This window comes from Podarcis cretensis (genome assembly GCF_951804945.1).
Source record: "Podarcis cretensis genome assembly, chromosome: 8".
Lineage (NCBI taxonomy): Eukaryota > Metazoa > Chordata > Lepidosauria > Squamata > Lacertidae > Podarcis > Podarcis cretensis.
In genome coordinates, this window is record NC_137177.1 from 79,473,219 (window position 1) to 79,492,329 (window position 19,111).

At 50.1% G+C, this 19,111-nt stretch overlaps 1 protein-coding gene and 1 long non-coding RNA gene across 11 annotated transcripts in view; one reads left to right on the forward strand and one right to left on the reverse strand.

Annotated features, from left to right (window-relative positions):
- ARHGEF10L (Rho guanine nucleotide exchange factor 10 like) overlaps positions 1-19,111 on the forward strand; it is a 142,095-nt gene that overhangs the window by 32,742 nt on the left and 90,242 nt on the right. For 4 of the 10 annotated variants that reach the window (XM_079986775.1, XM_079986772.1, XM_079986776.1 and 1 more), the window contains 4 exons: positions 1-167; positions 1,535-1,645; positions 5,306-5,408; positions 10,894-10,995. In XM_079986775.1, the coding sequence (XP_079842901.1) occupies positions 1-167; positions 1,535-1,645; positions 5,306-5,408; positions 10,894-10,995 (483 nt within the window). Of the gene's footprint in view, positions 168-1,534; positions 1,646-5,305; positions 5,409-10,893; positions 10,996-16,254; positions 16,493-19,111 lie in introns of those variants that run through there. The other 6 variants (XM_079986779.1, XM_079986778.1, XM_079986780.1 and 3 more) reach the window with 4 other exon arrangements.
- Positions 12,846-16,026, reverse strand: LOC307222274. Its single transcript, XR_013841709.1, has 2 exons — positions 15,837-16,026; positions 12,846-13,520 (listed from the first exon to the last, which is right to left on the reverse strand). It is a non-coding gene; the product is annotated as an uncharacterized lncRNA (long non-coding RNA).

Here is a 19,111-nt window from a genome sequence, read left to right on the forward strand (position 1 = left end):
ATTCGGACAAGAGCCTCATCTATGAAGATGTCCATCAGGACGGACCACAGGAGACTGAAGATCTAGGCTGGAGCTCCAGCGAGTTCGAGAGCTACAGCGAGGAATCTGGGGAGGAGAGCAAGCCAGGGGCAGAGCCAACAAAGCACAAAGTCTCTTTCCAGCCAAAGGTAACAAGGAGAGGGAGAGAATCTTGCACCTCCCTTGTCAGAGGCAATATGCCCCATAATAGCAGTGGCCGGGAATCACCAGCAGGGAGAGCTCTGGTCCTGCTTGCCGGATCCCCATTGGATGGGCCGTTGGCCTAATCCAGCAGCCAGGTGGTTCTAATGCTCGTGTGGCCTGCTTGTCCTTGAGGACTAGGAATTTAGGACTCCAGTCTGAGTGAACACCAATATCTGCTCTGATTTGTTCTCCATGCTTCAAATGAGCACGGAGCAGGGAAGCTGGTCTCTTCAGATGTTGCTGGACCGACCACAACTCCCATCATCCCTGACCCATTGGGGCTGTGGGGCTTGTGGGAAGTTGGAGTCCACCTGGAAGGTTGGAGGTTCCCTGCCTCTGAACTAGACTGTCACTTGCCTTCACCACCCTTGGCTACCTCCACTTAACTTCTCCTAGCTCCCTCCATCGCTTGCCTTCACTGACCCTAGCTCCTTCCATCACTCGCTTTCATGGCCCCTAGTTCATCGCTTGCCTTCACTGACCCTAGCTGCCTCCATCACTTGCCTTCACTGACCCTAGCTCTTTCCATCACTCGCTTTCATAGCCCCTAGTTCATTGCTTACCTTCACTGACCCTAGCTGCCTCCATCACTTGCCTTCACTGACCCTAGCTCCTTCCATCACTCACTTTCATGACCCCTACCTCATCACTTGCCTTCACTGACCCTAGCTCCTTCCATCACTCGCTTTCATGGCCCCTACTTCATTGCTTGCCTTCACTGACCCTAGCTGCCTCCATCACAACCCTGTCTTCTGGGGAACCTGTGACCACGCTGGGGCTGCTGAAAGTGAAAGAGTCCAGCCACATTTTGTTTCCTTATTTATTACACGACAGTTATTACCCACCTTTTTCCTCTTGAGGAGCTCCAGGTGGCATATATAGCACCCCCTCCTCATTTAATCCCCACAGCAACCCTGTGAGAGAGGCTCGGCTGAGAGAAGGCAGTGACTGTTCCCTCAGGACACACACCCAGTGAGCATCATGGCCCGGTGGAGGGATTCAAACCCCAGTCCTGGTCCAGCACTCTAACCATTATGCCACACCCACTCAAATAAGGGATCAGGGACGGAGGGCCCTTCTGGACAGTCAAAGGCTGTGTCAGGGCTGCTTATGGCTGTTGGCTGCCCTAACCCCGCTGCTATTTTGAGGGTGGCTTCCTGGTGGTTTGGGGTCTTTTGCCTTTTTTCTGGGTCTTGGCTTGGAGCATCGTGTGTCTGCTTACCTGGATTTTTCTGTCTCTGCTTCCCCCCTCCTTGCTGCCGCGGCTTCCTCTATCCTCATGCTGGCTTTGTTTTTGGGGGGTGAATGCCAGCTTTCTCCTGACCTTCATAGCTTGAAGGAGAAGTACTCCCGGACTAAGAGGGACATCCAGGCTTTGAAAGTTGGGGGGAGAGATATGCTGAAGCAAAGATACGACGGCAAGGTACTGTCTTTCCTCTGCACCCCACCTCGATTCCCCCCCACTTTTCGTCTGCGTTTGGGTCGCGAATCACACTCTTCCTTTCTGACAACCCGTTGCCTGTCTCTCTCTCTTTCTCTCTCTCTCAGCTTTGCAGAAACTAACCTATTAAAATCTAAAAACACTAAAACGCTGCATCTTTTTTGCCTTGCAGTTTGCTGTCCTACACAGGAAGGGAAGATTTCTTCACTCCAAGGGGTGGGGTGGAGGTGCTGCCAGCCAGTGGGCGGGGCCAGAGGCCAAAGTGGGTGGAGCATAATTGTACCTTTGCAATGGTATCCCAAATACAGCAGCTGTAAACACTATTTATTGCATTTATATGCCATGGCCCAAGGCAGCGTACATGGCTTTTCTCCTCCTCCTTGGCCTCCTTTAATCCCCACAACAACCCTGCAAGGTAGGTTATGCTGCGAGGCAGTGACTGCCCCCCCCAGGTCACCAGTGAGCTTTATCCCAGTGGGGATTCGAACTCTGCTCTCCCAGGTCCAAGTCCAGCACTCTAACCACTGCACCACTTGGCTTGTTTCGAAGCACACACACACAACTGTCTCTCTGGCCCTGCCGTCCAAGCAAGCAAGAGGCATGATCGGAGCTAAAGGCAAAAACACTGAGATTCCCTACCAAAGCTGAACTTGTTACTTATATTCCCTGCTCCTTTGTTGCCCTGTTTATTCCTATGAGCCACCCATCAGAAATAAAGTGGGGGGGGGTGGGGTGGGCAACCTGGGAGATGCCCCCCTCACCATGTGCAATGCCATCTCCAAGGAAGGTGTCCTGCTGCCCTCTTTGCTATTCTTTTGGGCTGGCAAATATTTCTTACATTATAGATCCAAGCTAGTGTATAAAGTCTTTGCAAGTATTTTAAACCACTGTTTTTAGTAGAAAGGTGCTTTAAAACAACAACAACCCTGTGTCGTTTTGCAATATATGGGCTGAAGACACGGGTGGCGGCTCTGTGGTCTAAACCACTGAGCCTCTTGGGCTTGCCAATCGCGGTTCAAATCCCCACAGTGAGGTGAGCTCCCATTGCTCTGTTCCAGCTCCTGCCAACTTAGCAGTTTGAAAGCACACCAGTGCAAGTAGATAAATAGGTACCACTGTGGCGGGAAGGTAAATGGCATTTCCATGCGATCTGGTTTCCGTCACGGTGTTCTGTTGGACCAGAAGCGGTTTAGTCCTGCTGGCCACATGACCTGGAAAGCTGTCTGTGGACAAATGCCAGCTCCCTTGGCCTGAAAGCGAGATGAGTGCTGCAACCCCATAATCGCCTTTGACTGGACTTAACCGTCCAGGGGTCCTTTACCTTTACCTTTATATGGGCTGCATTCAAATTCTTGTAGACCCCCTGAAACAAATACAGTGGTATCTCGGGTTACAGACACTTCAGGTTACAGAAGCTTCAGGTTACAGACTCTGCTAACCCAAAAATAGTTCCTCGGGTTAAGAACTTTGCTTCAGGATGAGAACAGAAATCGGGTGGCGGCAGCGGGAGGCTCCATTAGCTAAAGTGGTGCTTCAGGTTAAGAACAGTTTCAGGTTAAGAACGCACCTCCAGAACGAATTAAGTTCTTAACCCGAAGTACCACTTTAGACTGCAGTTAGTCCTGTCCACTAATTTCGACAAGTCTACTCTGTGTAGAACCAGTGTTGGGTGCAACCCTATATAGACCCTCCTTGCAGTTCTGCCCTGGGAATGATGATGGGCCCATTTGAAGGGCAGGTTATCTAGCTGGAAAAAATGAGAAACTGACAATGACTTTTTAAAAGTGTAAGGCTGCAGGAAGGAGGAGATCACTCCTATTCAGGGGAATCCTGTCTCCCGGCAGCTCCTTTGTTGAATGCAACTCACCCCCTCGCCCCCCAGTGATTATCCGAGTATATTAAGAGAGAAAAAGACCTGTGCTTTTGCCCCCAAAGGAGTACGGTTTCCTTGGCGGGAGTTTTGCTAGGAAATACTAAGTCTGTGATGCATCTGAATTTCTGGAAGCTGAAGGAGGAGAGTTTGATTTTGTGTTCGAATCCTGATGCAGGTTTCCCAACAGGGGCATCCAGTTGACAAACCATGAGAGGGACCCGACAGGCCATCGACCTCTTCCATCTGCACTGGCTCTTCTTATGAGTAACAGTAGCAGAGGGCTGCCGCCCTCATGTCTTCCTCATGGATGCCATGAGAGCCAGCGTGGTGTAGTGGTTAAGAGCGGTAGATTTGTAATCTGGGGAACCGGGTTCGCGTCTCCGCTCCTCCACATGCAGCTGCTGGGTGACCTTGGGCCAGTCACACTTCTTTGAAGTCTCTCAGCCCCGCTCACCTCAAAGAGTGTTTGTTGTGGGGGAGGAAGGGAAAGGAGAATGTTAGCCGCTTTGAGACTCCTTCGGGTAGTGATAACGCGGGATATCAAATCCAAACTCCTCCTCCTCTTCCTCTTCTTCTCTTGGGCTTCCTGCAACCACCTGTGAGAACAGAATGCTTTGCTTGATGGGCCAATGGCCTGATCCACAGATGGCAGCAGCTATGTTTCTGAATCCCAGTTGCTGGAGACCACCAGGATAAGCCTCTTGTGCTCAAATCCCACTTGCGGGTTACCCTTTGTGGAGTCTAGGTGACCGCTGCAGCAATAATAATAATAATAATAATAATAATAATAATAATAATTTATTTATTTACAGTGGTGCCTCGCAAGACGAAAAGAATCTGTTCCGCGAGTCTCTTTGTCTAGCGGTTTTTTCATCTTGCGAAGCAACCCTATTAGCGGCTTAGCGGATTAGCGCTATTAGCGGCTTAGTGGCTTAGCGGCTAAGCGGCTATTAGCGGCGTAGCGGCTTAGAAAAAGGGGGGGGGGAAGCGAAAAAAAATCGCAAGACTCGCAAGACGTTTTCGTCTTGCGAAGCAAGCCCATAGGGAAATTCGTCTTGCGAAGCGCCTCAAAAACGGAAAACCCTTTCGTCTAGCGGGTTTTTCATCTTGCGAGGCATTCGTCTTGCGGGGCACCACTGTATACCCCACCCATCTGGCTGGGTTTCCCCAGCCACTGTGGGCAGCTCCCAACAGAATATTAAAAACACAATAAAACAACAAACATTAACAACTTCCCTAAACAGTGCTGCCTTCAGATGTCTTCTAAAAGTTTGGTAGTTGTTGTTCTCTTTGACATCTGGTGGGAGGGCGTTCCACAGGGTGGGCGCCACTATCGAGAAGGCCCTCTGCCTGGTTCCCTGTAACTTTGCTTCTTGCAGGGAGGGAACTGCCAGAAGGCCCTCGGAGCTGGACCTCAGTGTCTGGGCCGAACGATGGGGGTGGAGATGCTCCTTCAGGTATACTGGGCCGAGGCCGTTTAGGGCAGGCTTCCTCAAACTCAGATGTTTTTTGGCCTACAACTCCCATGATCCCTAGCTAGCAGGACCAGTGGTCAGGGATGATGGGAATTGTAGTCTCAAAACATCTGGAGGGACGAGTTTGTGGAAGCCTGGCTTAGGGCTTGTAAGGTCAGCACCAACACTTTGAATTGTGAAATTCTTTGAAAAGAAGTTGATTGCTGGATGAGATGGGTGCTGGGCATGATCCGGCCCAGGCTCTCCTTACGTTCTTGTGCTGATTTCTCTCCTTCTGCACCTGGTTCCTCACAGATGACCCAGCTGATGAAAGCGGCCAAGAGTGGCACGAAGGATGGCCTCGAGAAGACCAAGATTGCCGTCATGAGGACTTTCTTGAACAGGAAGGATGTCCCAGGTAACATTTCTTTCTGTTAGTGTTAGCCATGCTTTCTTGGGTGACTTAGTGCAAAGGACCCAAGAGCCCTGCCGGATCACAGCAAAGTCCAGAATCCTTTCCCCCATGCTAACCAATCGGATGCCTTCAGGAAGGGCTCTCCTCTCCCTATCCTGAATGAACTTTTCACCCATTTTGATGCCTAGCCATGGCTTCTTCCCAAGAAACCTGGCACGCTCTGTCTCCCCGATGGAGGATGGGATGCTCAGAGGCCACAAACCACGATGGCTATGCTCTCCCTCCATTGATGGCTCAGGACCGCTATGCCTCAAGGACCGCCTCTCTCCATTTCTATTCTATTACAGTGGTACCTCGGGTTACATATGCTTCCGGTTACATACGCTTCAGGTTACAGACTTCGCTAACCCAGAAATACTACCTCGGGTTAAGAACTTAGCTTCAGGATGGGAACAGAAATTGTGCTCCGGCGGCGCAGTGGCGGCGGGAGGCCCCATTAGCTAAAGTGGTGCTTCAGGTTAAGAACCATTTCAGGCTAAGAACAGGCCTCCAGAACGAATTAAGTTCTTAACCCGAGGTAATTCTATTTCTATGCCACTTTTTATTTATTCAAATAAATCCCAAAGCGGCTTACAAACAAAAGATAAAAATAAGATAATGGAACATCACGAATACGGCGTAAATCATATGGAAAACATAACAGATCATCAGTAAAACAATCCCAAATTCCAAATAAAATAATTACCATCTATGTAACGCTATTAGCAACCCCCCCCCAAAAAATAAGCTAAACATCACAGTTACATGAAAGATCGTATTATAGGATTCACAAAGTACAACAGCATTCATATCTATAAAACAATATTAACAACGTGAACCTACCCAGACCCTGAGATCTTCTGAGGCCCTTCTTCATGTGCCTCCTTCTAGAGGCCCAGAGGGCGGCAACACAAGAACGGGGCCTTCTCTGCAGCGGCCCCCAGTCTGTGGAATGCTCTCCCCAGGGAAGTTCGCCTGGCGCCTTCATTATACAGCTTTAGGCATCGGGCAAAAATGTTCCTTTTTAACCAGGCCTTTGGCTGATTGACATCCAATGCCCTTTTAAAATGTGTTGGGGAGAGGGGGAATTATTGGATAGTTTTGTTATTATTTTTATTACGTATTTGGTATTTTTATATTGCGATTTAAAGTTGTAACCACCTTGAGACATGCGAGTATAAGGCGGTATACAAATTTAATTAATAATAATAATAATAATAATAATAATAATAATAATAATAATGGCTAGCATTGCTGGGAATCACAACAGGGGAGTGTTGCTGTTGTCCTCAGGTCCCGCTTAGAGGATTCTCATTGGGGAAACCTAGTTGGCCACCGTGGGAACAAGATGCTGGCCTGATCCGGTGGCAAAGCTCTTCTTAGGTTTCTCAGGTTTGGTCTTTCCCCGTCTGGAATTCCCAGACGCTTTCTCTTTCGTTTCACTTCAGAGGTTGAGTCATACATTCACATCCTGCTTCTGTCTCCATCACAACCGCTTCCATTGAGTCACTGAGAAAAACTCCCGTGCACCGCAGAGAGGATGATGAAATTTGGTGTGCTCGCACATCACAGTAATGGTTCTTGTCATGTGGATTCTGCTGCAGCAAAACACCCTGATCTTAAAAATAGTATAAGACTCATGCACGGGCGTCGTCAGGGTTTATGTTAGGGAGGGCAGGATTCATGTTAGTAAGGAGGCAGAACTGAGTTATCTGCTACACGATTGATCGGTTAGTCAAGTATCGTATTTTTTGCTCTATAAGACTCACTTATATAAGACTCCCCTTACTCCTAAAAAGTAAGGGGAAATGTGTGTGCGTCTTATGGAGCGAAAGCAGGCTGCGCAGCTATCCCAGAAGCCAGAACAGTAAGAGGGATTGCTGCTTTCATTGCGCAGTGATCCCTCTTGCTGTTCTGGCTTCTGAGATTCAGAATATTTTTTTTCTTGTTTTCCTCCTCCAAAAACTAGGTGCGTCTTGTGGTCTGGTGCATCTTATAGAGCGAAAAACACGGTATTTTTGTTTATTTACTTTTTTGGGGGGGGCAGCTACACCCATGGAGCCATGGGGTGTCTAAAGAGAAGCTCTTTGGGAATGAACTCAGCACACCCACCCACTGGCGGAGGAAGAGGAGTGTGGGGGGAGCTCACTGCCCCTGGCAGCATGATCCTGGTGGGGTCCCATCATGGCTGCCCCCATGCCCGTACTGGGCGCCATGCCCCCACAGGTGGCATGCCACGCCCCTGGGATGCACGCCAGCCCCAGCCCTGCCTGCTCTCCGCCCCCTGGTGCCGGAGCATGAAGCTCTGCCACTGCACCCCCCCCCCCCGTTCCTAAAAATAAAATAAAAATCCACTGTCCTACTTAGGGGATGAGTGTCTAGCACCATGGCTGTAGCTGTACAGTGGTACCTCTGGATGCGAACAGGATCCATTCCAGAGCCCCGTACGCATTCTAAGTAGAACGTAACACAGGACTGCGCGGCTCACGTTTCACTGCTTCCACACATGCGCATGACGTCATTTTGAGCATCTGTGCATGCACGAGCGGCGAAACCCGGAAGTAAGGCATTCCGTTAATTCCGGGTCGCTGCAGAGCCTAACCTGAAAATGCTCAACCTGAAGCATATTTAACCCGAGTTATGACTGTACCGTGGTACCTCAGGTTAAGTACTTAATTCGTTCCGGAGGTCTGTTCTTAACCCGAAACTGTTCTTAACCTGAAGCACCACTTTAGCTAATGGGGCCTCCTGCCGCTGCTACGCCTCCGGAGCACAATTTCTGTTCTCATCCTGAAGCAAAATTCTTAACCTGAGGTACTATTTCTGGGTTAGCGGAGTCTGTAACCTGAAGCATATGTAACCCGAGGTACCACTGTAAAGGCTTTTTTTTAAAAAACTAAAAATCTTGCATTATCCTACACTGTCTTGTAAATCCCTCTGGCCCTTGATGTGTGCTAAATGTGTCGAGGGGACATACTTATTTTGTTTCTTCTTGCTACGTTTTATATTCCCTCTTTCTTCCAAAGAGGCTGCTGTGGTTTTGCTTTTCTCTTCCCTGGATGATGAGGCAGCCTTGGTGAGCATGCTTTGGGTTCAGCCCATCGGCCTGGGTCTTCTGTCCGATGGGGACGGTATTTCCCCACCTCCAGCCTGCAGGGATCTCGCACGTTCTCCCAGAATTGTCACAGATTATACACAGAGGCTCTGAGATTACATCCGCAAGCTCCTTTTAGTACCCTTGGGTGCAGCTCAACAGGCCCTGGAGATTTGAATTCACTTAAAATAGCTAGGTGTTCCCTTACTACTTCTTTTCCTATCTTGGGCTACAGCCCCCTCCTTGCATCATTTATTCTGTTATCACCAGGTTGGGCATTGCTTTCCCTTTGGGTTAAGACAGAGGCAAAGTAGGTGCTTATCAGTTCTGCCTTCACTCATCTTCAGGGGAAGCCGTGGCTGTTTAAAGCGATCTTTTTTCCTGGCGGTACTCAAGCGTACGCAGTAACGGCACCTTTTCCCCCTGAGAAGAAAATCACTGGTTATATTGTAGGGCTTTAAATGTACCTCCTCTTCCTCCTCCTCCTCCTCCTCCTCCTTCTTCTGCGATCCCTCGTGGCCGAGTAAGATTGTCTTCCATAAACACGGTTTTAACAGTGAGTCCATAAGTGACTGTGGAGGCCAATTCTGGATCCTCACGTCCTTCCACAGTGGGGACCCACTGGCGGACGAAGGTGGGGGCAGGGGAAGTGGGCTGCCTCGGGTGCCATCCCGGGTGTGTGTGTGCCACCGCGGCCGCCCCTGCCCCCCGGGACTCGCCACCCCCCCCAAGACATTCGCTGCTTGCTGCGGACCCCTGGGACTTGCGCCACTTGCTGCGCACGCCCCAGGATGTACGCCGCTCCCGGTGCTGAAGCAGGTAGCTCTGCCACTGTGGGGACCTAGGTTTCCGGGCAGGAGTTGATCATGGTGATTCCTGGCCTGGCAGCCCAAACTCTGGCACCACTGTGAGGCCATGCATGTCTGGGAGGGCCAACTAAGTTTTACTCATTGAAATTACCAGAGGATCCACATGAATTTCAGTGGCTTTCTTTCTTTCTTTCTTTCTTTCTTCAGCGATCCCTCGTAGCCGGGTATGATTGTCTTCCATAAACATAGTCCTAACAGTGAGTCCGTAAGTGGCCGTTGAGGTCAATTCTGGATCCACACGTCCTTCCACAGTGGGGACATAGGTTATGGGTGGGAGTTGATCATGGCGAGGGTTTGCCAAAAGTGCCTTCCTCTTCGCCTGTTTCTCCCTTTCGTTCCGAGTTCGACTTCAAAGCCCATGACACCTTTGGTAGGCCCACAACTTACATGGGGGTTACGTTCGGGCAAAGGCCAAAGCGCGGAAAGTCAGGAATAACCCCCCCCCCCGAGAACCTCTCCGGCATGACTATCCCTAACTTACCTGCGAGATTTTGCTGGAATCCTATGCAGCCTTCCAGAAGCCTCATGCAACCTTCCCAGAGCCTAGTAGAGGTATTATAAAGCCCTTTTAGCAGCAGCAAAAATCAGCGCAGAAAGAGCCTTTTAAGCCCTCTGCCATCCTTACTCGGTTCCAGGAAGCTTGCCTGCCATTTCGGACAGTCTCTTCTGACTGTTCCTCACCCCCCAAACGACTCTGTGTCCATTCATTTATTTTCGCAGCATCTGCGCAAAGCTGCAGCCGTGTAACTAAATCACACGTAAAGTAGCTTTTTTTTTTTTAAAAAAAAAAATATTGTTTGTTTCACAAGGAAATCTTTAATAAAAACAAACAAACAAACAAAGAACAGGTTTATTTGCTGCATGGTGCAGACGGGGCTCATATCAGCTGCTTGCCCCAATTCTGCCTGTCTGTTAGTTTGTTTGTCTGTCTTTCTTATGCGCACACACACACACACACACAAACACACACACGGAAAGTACAGTGATCCTTTAAGTTGCGTGTGCCACGCTGAGTTCACAAGGAGGATTCCCAGCCGCAGGGCTTCTGAGGCTACAAAACCCCACTTCCCTCTCTGGGCCGTTGCGAAACATCCTTGGGGGTGTACCTCCTTGCAGGATCTGCTTACGTGGGCAAAACGAACAACTGGGAACAAGCGGAACTTGCTTGGGTTTTTCATGTTTCTTTCCTCTTGTAGCTTCGCTGACTTAACCAGTGCAAATACATGCATATATATGCAACTGGAACGCAGCTAGGGCTGGTGCCGTCTGAAGCTGGACCCTGAGAGACAAGCACCCACTTTGCCCTTTGCTGGTTTGGGGTGGGGGGCAAAAATCCCTTTGAGCTTGCTGCCTCCCCCCCCCCCCAGCGGCTGTTGAGAGGACTTCCCTGAAGTTAGCAAGCATGCCTGGCCATGTAAGGAAGGGGAGAGGAGAGTAAACACAGTATTTTCTTTCTGCCTTTCTTGTGATGTTTTCCTGGCTGTAGGGGACGGAGAGCCAGGCAGGAGTGCCATGGAGCCAGGCAGGAAGCGCTCTTTGTCCTGGACTGGGGAGCTTTCCAAAGCCCACAAGCTGTCCGTGGACAGAGGTACGGATCTGGGGGCCTCATGCCCTGCCGGATCCTGTCTCCATTCGAGACGAGGTAGCATGATTTGCAGTGGAGTTTTGTAGTGTGTGAGCTTCTGTGTCTTAGCTTGCCTCTGCTAGTGAAGAGGGCCTTGCTGGGGGTTGCCCCCCCCCCGGAACCAGCACACTTTGCACATGCTCGAGAGTGCTGTTGTTTTTGCAGAGGCTGCCAAAAGCAGGGCGGTGTTGCTATGGGGGGGGGGGGAATCTGGAAGCCCTGCTCCCCAACACGTACACAAACACAGAGGACTGCTTCGACCTCCCGCACCCAGAACACATTGCAACTAGTGGCATAGAGCAAAGGCACTCTGTGTGTCCTCAGAGACCCTCTGTATTTATTTTGTTTATAAAAAATATTTCCATGCTACTATCTTCGACACCTCCCTTTCCATGGAGGCGCAGATTGCAGCTATAAAAAAGATGGCATTTTTTCATCTCCGCCAAGCTAAGCAGTTGGCTCCTTACCTCTCTCGCCCTGACCTAGCCACTGTGATCCATGTGACGGTCACCTCCAGACTGTATTATTGTAACTCACTCTACGTGGGGCTGCCCTTGAGACTGACCCAGAAACTCCAGCGGGTGCAGAATGCCGCGGCGAGACTCCTTACGGGGTCCTCGCTGCGAGATCACATTCACCCAGTGCTATACCAGCTGCACTGGCTCCCGGTGGAGTACAGGATCAGCTTTAAAGTGCTGGTTTTAACCTTTAAAGCCCTATATGGCCTAGGACCCTGGTACCTACGGGACCGCCTCTCCTGCCATGTCCCACAGAGGAACTTACGGTCTTCAACCAAAAACATCTTGGAGGTCCCAGGCCACAGAGAGGTTAGGCTGGCCTCAACCAGAGCCAGGGCTTTTTCGGCTGTGGCCCCAATCTGGTGGAACGCTCTGTCACAAGAGACTAGGGCCCTCCAGGACTTGACATCTTTCCACAGGGCCTGCAAGACAGAGCTGTTCCACCAGGCCTTTGGCCAAGGCACAGCCTGACCCCCTTGTTTGGTAATCCTCACAGAACTCTAGCCCAATGGTTGCCATTAATTTGATTTGAACTGATTTTATAATTAAATGATTTTAGAATGTATTATTTTACTGTTGTTAGCCGCTCTAAGCCCGGCTTCAGCTGGGGAGGGCGGGATTTAAATAATTTTTTTTTATTATTATTATCATTTTAAAAAACCCCAAACAAAGAGGTTTACAGTAAATAAGAACATGAAGCCCTGCTTTAGAGAGCGTATAAAAAAAAAAAGTTAAAAACCAGGATCTTTGAAACCATTTTGGAAGGATGTGCTGTATTCTTAATCACCTGCGATAGCCCTGGCAGAATGGAAATGTTTTAGGGTGCAGAAGGCATTTATTGCATTTCAGTTATTGCTTTTAACTTTAAAACTTTCATTGTGTAGTTGTGTTGCTAAGCCTTCCATATGGAAGTCGATGCCCACGTGCAGCCACCCTTCCTCCGTTACTGGGGCTGCCTGGTTGTGCCCCCGCTGAATTTTGTACCCAGGTCCATGCCCCCCCCCCACGCTACACCACTGGGCTAGATTTATCTGTTTCTTTATTTCATACAGCTGGATTGCAAAAAACAAAACAAAAACCCACCCTCAAAGCGGGTTATGAAAAGAATTCATTTCACTTCACTTTTAATTTGTTCGCCCCCTTTCTAAATTACTATATCCAAGATGGTTTACAAGCTGAAGGAACAGATCACTTTAAAACAATCTGATCCAATGTAAAAAAGTCTTAATAAAAACATAACTTCAAAATGGTGAAATCAAGAAAAAAATCACAACCCTGCTTTAAAACTTGCAAAAATTTAAAATACCAAAGCAGATTTAATGATCACCTCAACTTTCTAAGCATATATATGCAAGGTCCTGACCAAACAAGAATGCTTTTAGCAGGCACCCAAAAGTGTGCTGCAGGGAAGCCTTCTGCTTGATCTCAATAGGCAGTGAGTTCCAAAGTGTAGATGCTGCCACACGGAATGATCGAGGTCTTACAGATGCGGACCTTTTGGGGGTCTTTCCGGCTCTGCAAGTCTGTGATTCTAAAAGAGAGTGGGCTTTGTTGTTGAGGAGCGTGGCTTCCCAGCGACACTGAGGGCCCCAGCACCTCTCGATCTCATGCACCAGGCAGTGGCGAGCGAGCTTGAACCCTTGCTTACTGTGCGCAGATCTGGTTGCGCCTTCTAGTTGCAGGTGCGGACCTCGTAGTTGCTTGTGCCAGCCGCTGCATAGTGGCACACCTGTGGCTTGAGCTCATGGTCTTTGTTGATGTGCCAACCCTTGCTTTTCGTAGTTCGCTGCTTTGACAGCCTTCGGATTTTGGAATGTCAGATCTTCGGGGCAAGGACTTGCCTGCCTTTTCTCCTTTGCTGTTTTGGGACCCTCCAAGTGTTCCTATTTTCCAGAGGCAGTCCCAGATTTGCAGAAGCTGTCCCGGTTTCAGATTTGATCCTGGAATGTCCCGCTTTTCCTTAGCATGTCCCTATTTTCATTATAGAAATGGGTATGGAGTTGTCTGCAGCGGTGTAGCGTGGGTTGTCAGCACCCGGGGCAAGGCAAGTAATTTGTGCCCCTAACCCCTAACCTGCTGCCGCTGCCAGCTTCTTCTTGCTGCTGCCTGGGCTGGGGTATTTATGGTAAGGTAGCCACAGCGGCGGCGGCAGGTCCGTGTCAGGTGATCTGAGGCAAGTTGCCGCTGGCACTGCTGCTCAAACGACGCCGCTTGCCTGGAGGAGGAGGAGAGCAGGGAGGCGAGGAAAATGCAACATGGCCCAGCAGCTGCAGCAGCAGCGGCGGCGGCGGGGGGGCTGTGAGGAGGGGCTGCCTGGCGCGCCCTCCGCGGCCCTGACGCACGGGGACCGCGGCGAGCGCTGAGAGCCGCTGCCTGCCAGACGCCTTCAGCCCGGACGCGCGCACAGCTCGTCGGTTCCACGAGACATGGGGCTCTGCTACAGTCTGCGCCCGAGGCTCTTCGGCGACTCTGGAGGCGGCGAGCGCCCCCCCTGATGTTGCGCCCGGTGCGGCCGGCCCCCCCTGCACCCCCCACGCTACGCCACTGGTTGTCTGACCCCTGAGCCAAGGAGATACAACCTTTTAGAAGACATATGAAGGGGGTTAACCCTGTATACGGAAGTTTTTAAAAAATGTTTAATGTTTTATTATGTTTTTATACACAGTGGTACCTTGGTTCTCGAACTCCTTAGTTGCCGAACAAATTGGCTCCCGAATGCCGCAAACCCAGAAGTAAGTGTTCTGGTTAGCGAACATTTTTTCAGAACTCAAACGTCCGACACACCTTCCACTTCCGCAGGAAGCTCCTGCAGCCAATCGGAAGCTGTGCCTTGGTTTTTGAATGGTTTTGGGAGTTGAACGAGCCCCCAGAACAGATTAAGTTTGAGAATCAAGGTACCACTGTATGTTGGAAGCTGCCCAGAGTGGCTCAGGCAACCCCGTCAGATAAGTAGGGTGCAAATAGTAGAATTATTATTATTATTGAATAGGATGTCCCTATTCTCATCAGAGAAATGTTGGCAGGTATGAAGGTTGCTCCAAGGGACGCAGGTGGTGCTGTGGGTTAAACCACAGAGCCTAGGACTTACTGATCAGAAGGTCAGCGGTTCGAATCCCGACAGGGTGAGCTCCTGTTGCTTGGTCCCTGCTCCTGCCAACCTAGCAGTTCGAAAGCACGTCAAAGTGCAAATAGATAAATAGGTACCGCTCTGGCGGGAAGGTAAACGGCGTTTCCGTGTGCTGCTCTGGTTCGCCAGAAGCGGTTTAGTCCTGCTGGCCACATGAACCACAAGCTGTACGCCAGCTCTCTCGGCCAATAAAGTGAGATGAGCGCTGCAACCCCAATGTCGGCCACGACTGGACATAATGGTCAGGGGTCCCTTTACCTTTTATGAAGGTTGCTCCAGCCTGTTCTGGAGTCAGGGGTCAGCCTGGTTTGGATTAAAGGTCTCGTTTCAACAGAAAGAGAGGAAGCTGACAGAACAGTGGTCAGCACTGGCTGGCAGCAGCTCTCCAGGGTTTGAGGCAGGCTCCCCCCATGTCCCAGGCCGCCAGTGCTGGAGATGCCGCCAGGGATTGAACCTGGGTCCTTCTGCATGCCAAGCAAGTGCTCCAGCCCTGAGTTACACCCCTTCTTCTCTTCGACTTCTGTCACATGCTCCATTAGGAAATGATTTCTGGGGGTTAATTTTAAGAGCTTGCAGGCTCCTCCTTCACCTATGCACTTTCCATTATTTTTATTGTTTTTAGTTGTAGAAGACAGGTGGGGGGGTCTTCAGAATGCAGTTGCATTTAATACCCCGTTGCATCTGGAGGGCAGAAAATAACAGAAGTGTAAAGGTAGAGGGACCCCTGACCATTAGGTCCAGTCGTGGCCAACTCTGGGGTTGCAGCACTCATCTCGATTTATTGGCCGAGGGAGCCGGCGTACAGCTTCCGGGTCATGTGGCCAGCAGGACTAAGCCACTTCTGGCGAACCAGAGCAGTGCATGGAAACGCCGTTTACCTTCCTGCTGGAGTGGTACCTATTTATCTACTTGCACTTTGACATGCTTTTGAACTGCTAGGTTGGCAGGAGCAGGGACCGAGCAACAGGAGCTCACCCAGTCGCAGGGATTCGAACCGCCGATCTTCTGATCGGCCAGTCCTAGGCTCTGTGGTTTAACTGACAGCACCACCCACGTCCCCTGAAGCATAGAGCTGGACAATTGGAAAGGGGGGGACCTTAGGGGTCATCTGGTCCAAACGCCTGGGGTTCTCGTAGGGGACCTCAGTTTTGCAAACTGACCGTGTCTTTGGCAGAAGGTAATTTATCTGCCGATGCAATTTTTGCTGCCTTCACTGCTTCAGGTGGGTCTGCTGCTTTGTCCCTCTCCAAAATATTTTCCTCTGCTGGTGTTGGTTGCGAGGTTCTCCATTCATGCCCCCCTCCAGCCCAGCACTTTCCCTGTCTGCCCCTCTGGCTGTTTCCGTCCCAAACCCTTCCTCCCCGCATGGCTGCTGTCCCAGCAGAGCAGCTGTTCCAAAATTAGGGAAGGAAAAGGTCACCCTTTGCTGGTCTATTTCTGGTGCCCTCTGATCCCCACCCCTCCCTGGGCAGCTAACACCCTCCGCTGCTCTTCCTTCTTTTGCCCTCCGCCCCTTCCCATTTGCCAGCTCCTCCTTGCAGCTGGTTGCGATGCAACCTTTCTTTCTCCTGAGACCCCTTTGCCAAGATCTCCCTGCACGCGAGTGGGAACTAGAGATTGCCCTGAGCTCGGAGAAAGAGGAAGTTTGGGGGCAGTCAGTCGAGGCTGGCTAGAGGGTTTGGTGGGACGGGGTGGAGGGTCTGGCGAGCGGCACCCCTGAAGGGTGAGATGTGGCGTAAACGGCACCGGTCCAACCGGGACTTCATCATCATCCGTTCCTCTTCCTCCTCCTCCTCCTCCTCTTCGTCTCTTTCAGGTAAGGCCCCTTGCATTTATTTATGTTTGACTCAGGTTTCCCCCTTCAGCAAAGAGCCAAGCTCAGTGGTCCCATCAGCCGCTGCAGTTTACCCCTCTCTGGCACCCCCAAAGAAAATAAAAATAAATCTGGGTTTTGTCATGTGCCGCTCAGAGATGACTCAGCAGGCAAGTTTCGCTGGCTGTCGGGGTCTGGGACGGGAAAGTGTTTTTCTCATCTTCTTATGCCATGGATGCTTTAGCTGAGATTCCTGCATTGCAAGGGGTTGGTCTAGAACAGGGGTCAGCAAACTTTTTCAGCAGGGGGCCGGTCCACTGTCCCTCAGACCTTGCGGGGGGCCGGACTATATTTTGGGAGAAAAAATGAATGAATTCCTATGCCCCACAAATACCCCAGAGATGCATTTTAAATAAAAGCACACATTCTACTCATGTAAAAACACCAGACAGGCCCCACAGATAACCCAGAGATGCATTTTAAATAAAAGCACACATTCTACTCATGTAAAAACACGCTGATTCCTGGACCGTCTGTGGGCTGGATTTAGAAGGCGATTGGGCTGGATCCGGCCCCCCAGGCCTTAGTTTGCCTCCTACCCATGGACTAGATTAATCTTGGGGGGGGGGGGTCCCTTCCAACTCTACAATTCTATGGTTCTATGAAAGTGGAGGTGGTTAAAGCTAGTTTAACTTAAGAACCTGGTTGCTTTTATACTCAAACCTTTTCTCCCTTGCCATTTGCCGTATCCTTCTGAGGGCATTCTGATTTCCCATTCCCTGAGGTGTGCATAATTGGGGGAACTGGGGAGTTGCAACTTCCCAAGCAGTGAAGGGAAATGCTGTCTGTGCACATGTTTAGCCTGGTGTAGCATAGAAAGGCAGGCTGACCCTTGACCCCAGAGCAGACTGGAGCAACCTTCACACCTGCCAACATTTCTCCAATGAGAATAGGGACGTCCTGTTCCGTAATAACAACAATAATTTTATTATTTGTACCCCACTCATCTTACTGGGTTGCCCCAGCCACTCTGGGTGGCTTCCAACATACCATATTTTTTGCTCCATAAGACGTACCGTATTTTTCGCTCTATAACACGCACCCGACCATTACACGCACGTAGTTTTTAGAGGAGGAAAATCCGTAGGCATGCCACCCGTAGGCATTCCCTCCATAACACGCACAGACATTTCCCCTTACTTTTTAGGAGGAAAAAAGTGAGTGTTATGGTGCAAAAAATACAGTACTTTTTCCCTCCTAAAAAGTAAGGGGAAATGTGTGTGCGTCTTATGGAGCTAAAGCAGGCTGTGCAGCTATCCCAGAAGCCAGAACAGCAAGAGGGATTGCTGCTTTCACTGCGCAGTGATCCCTCTTATTGTTCTGGCTTCTGAGATTCAGAATATTTTTTTTCTTGTTTTCCTCCTCCAAAAACTAGGTGCGTCTTGTGGTCTGGTGCATCTTATAGAGTGAAAAATACGGTATATAATAAAACATTTAAAAACTTCCCTATCCAGGGCTGCCTTCAAATGTCTTCTAAAGGTTGCATAGGTACTTATCTCCTTGGCTCAGGGGGTCATATAATTCCATACCCTGCAAAATTTCTCTGATGGAAATAGGGACAACCTAAGGAAAAGCAAAGGACGCGGGGAGTGTGTGTGCTGTGGTCTAAACCACTGAGCCTAGGGCTTGCCGATCAGAAGGTTGGTGGTTCGAGTCCCCGCGACGGGGTGAGCTCCTGTTGCTCGGTCCCTGCTCCTGCCAACCTAGCAGTTCGAATGCACATCATAGTGCAAGTAGATAAATAGGTACCACTCTGGCGGGAAGGTAAACGGCGTTTCTGTGCACTGCTTTGGTTTGCCAGAAGCGGCTTAGTCATGCTGGCCACATGACCCGGAAGCTGTAGGCCGCCTCCCTCAGCCAGTAAAGCGAGATGAGCGCTGCAACCCCAGAGTCGTCCACGACTGGACCTAATGGTCAGGGGTCCCGTTACCTTTACGGAAAAACAGGACATTCTGGGATTAAATCAGAAACTGGGACAGCTTCTGTAAACCCAGGACTGACCCTGGAAAATAGGGACACTTGGAGGGTCTGAAGCTTCCCTTGTGGGGTTGCAATCTGAGCAAAAGCTCCACCGCCCCCCTGCATTGGTAGGAAGGTAAATGCAATAGAGGGAGGCAAAATACAGAGTCTTGGGTTCTGGAAGACGCGGCAGGAATGGGCTGTGATGATATCGTGGAGGACAGAAACGCCTGCCTCCTGCTGCGAGGCGTCCTGTGATGATGTGATGATGGGAGCGGCTATCATCAGAAATAAAAGGATGACGCTATCATTTTGGCTTGGTCTACAAAGCATCTTGGAAGCTTGGAACTTGCACGGTTGTGCTGAGATGATTCGTTTGGGGGCGTTACTTCTCTGGAGTTTTGAGCTGCTTTGGGTACATAGTTGCAAAAGCTCCCGAATGCAGAATTCTGTGTCAGATATAGAGGGTTGTTTTCAAGAGGTCCCTAGCAGGCTCTGAGAGGAGAGTTGAACAAGGAATAGCAACTTTTAAAGAAAAGGGCGCAGTGAGTCATATTATACCCAATTAACAGACATGGCTAACCTGTGTCCCTTCATTTCAGT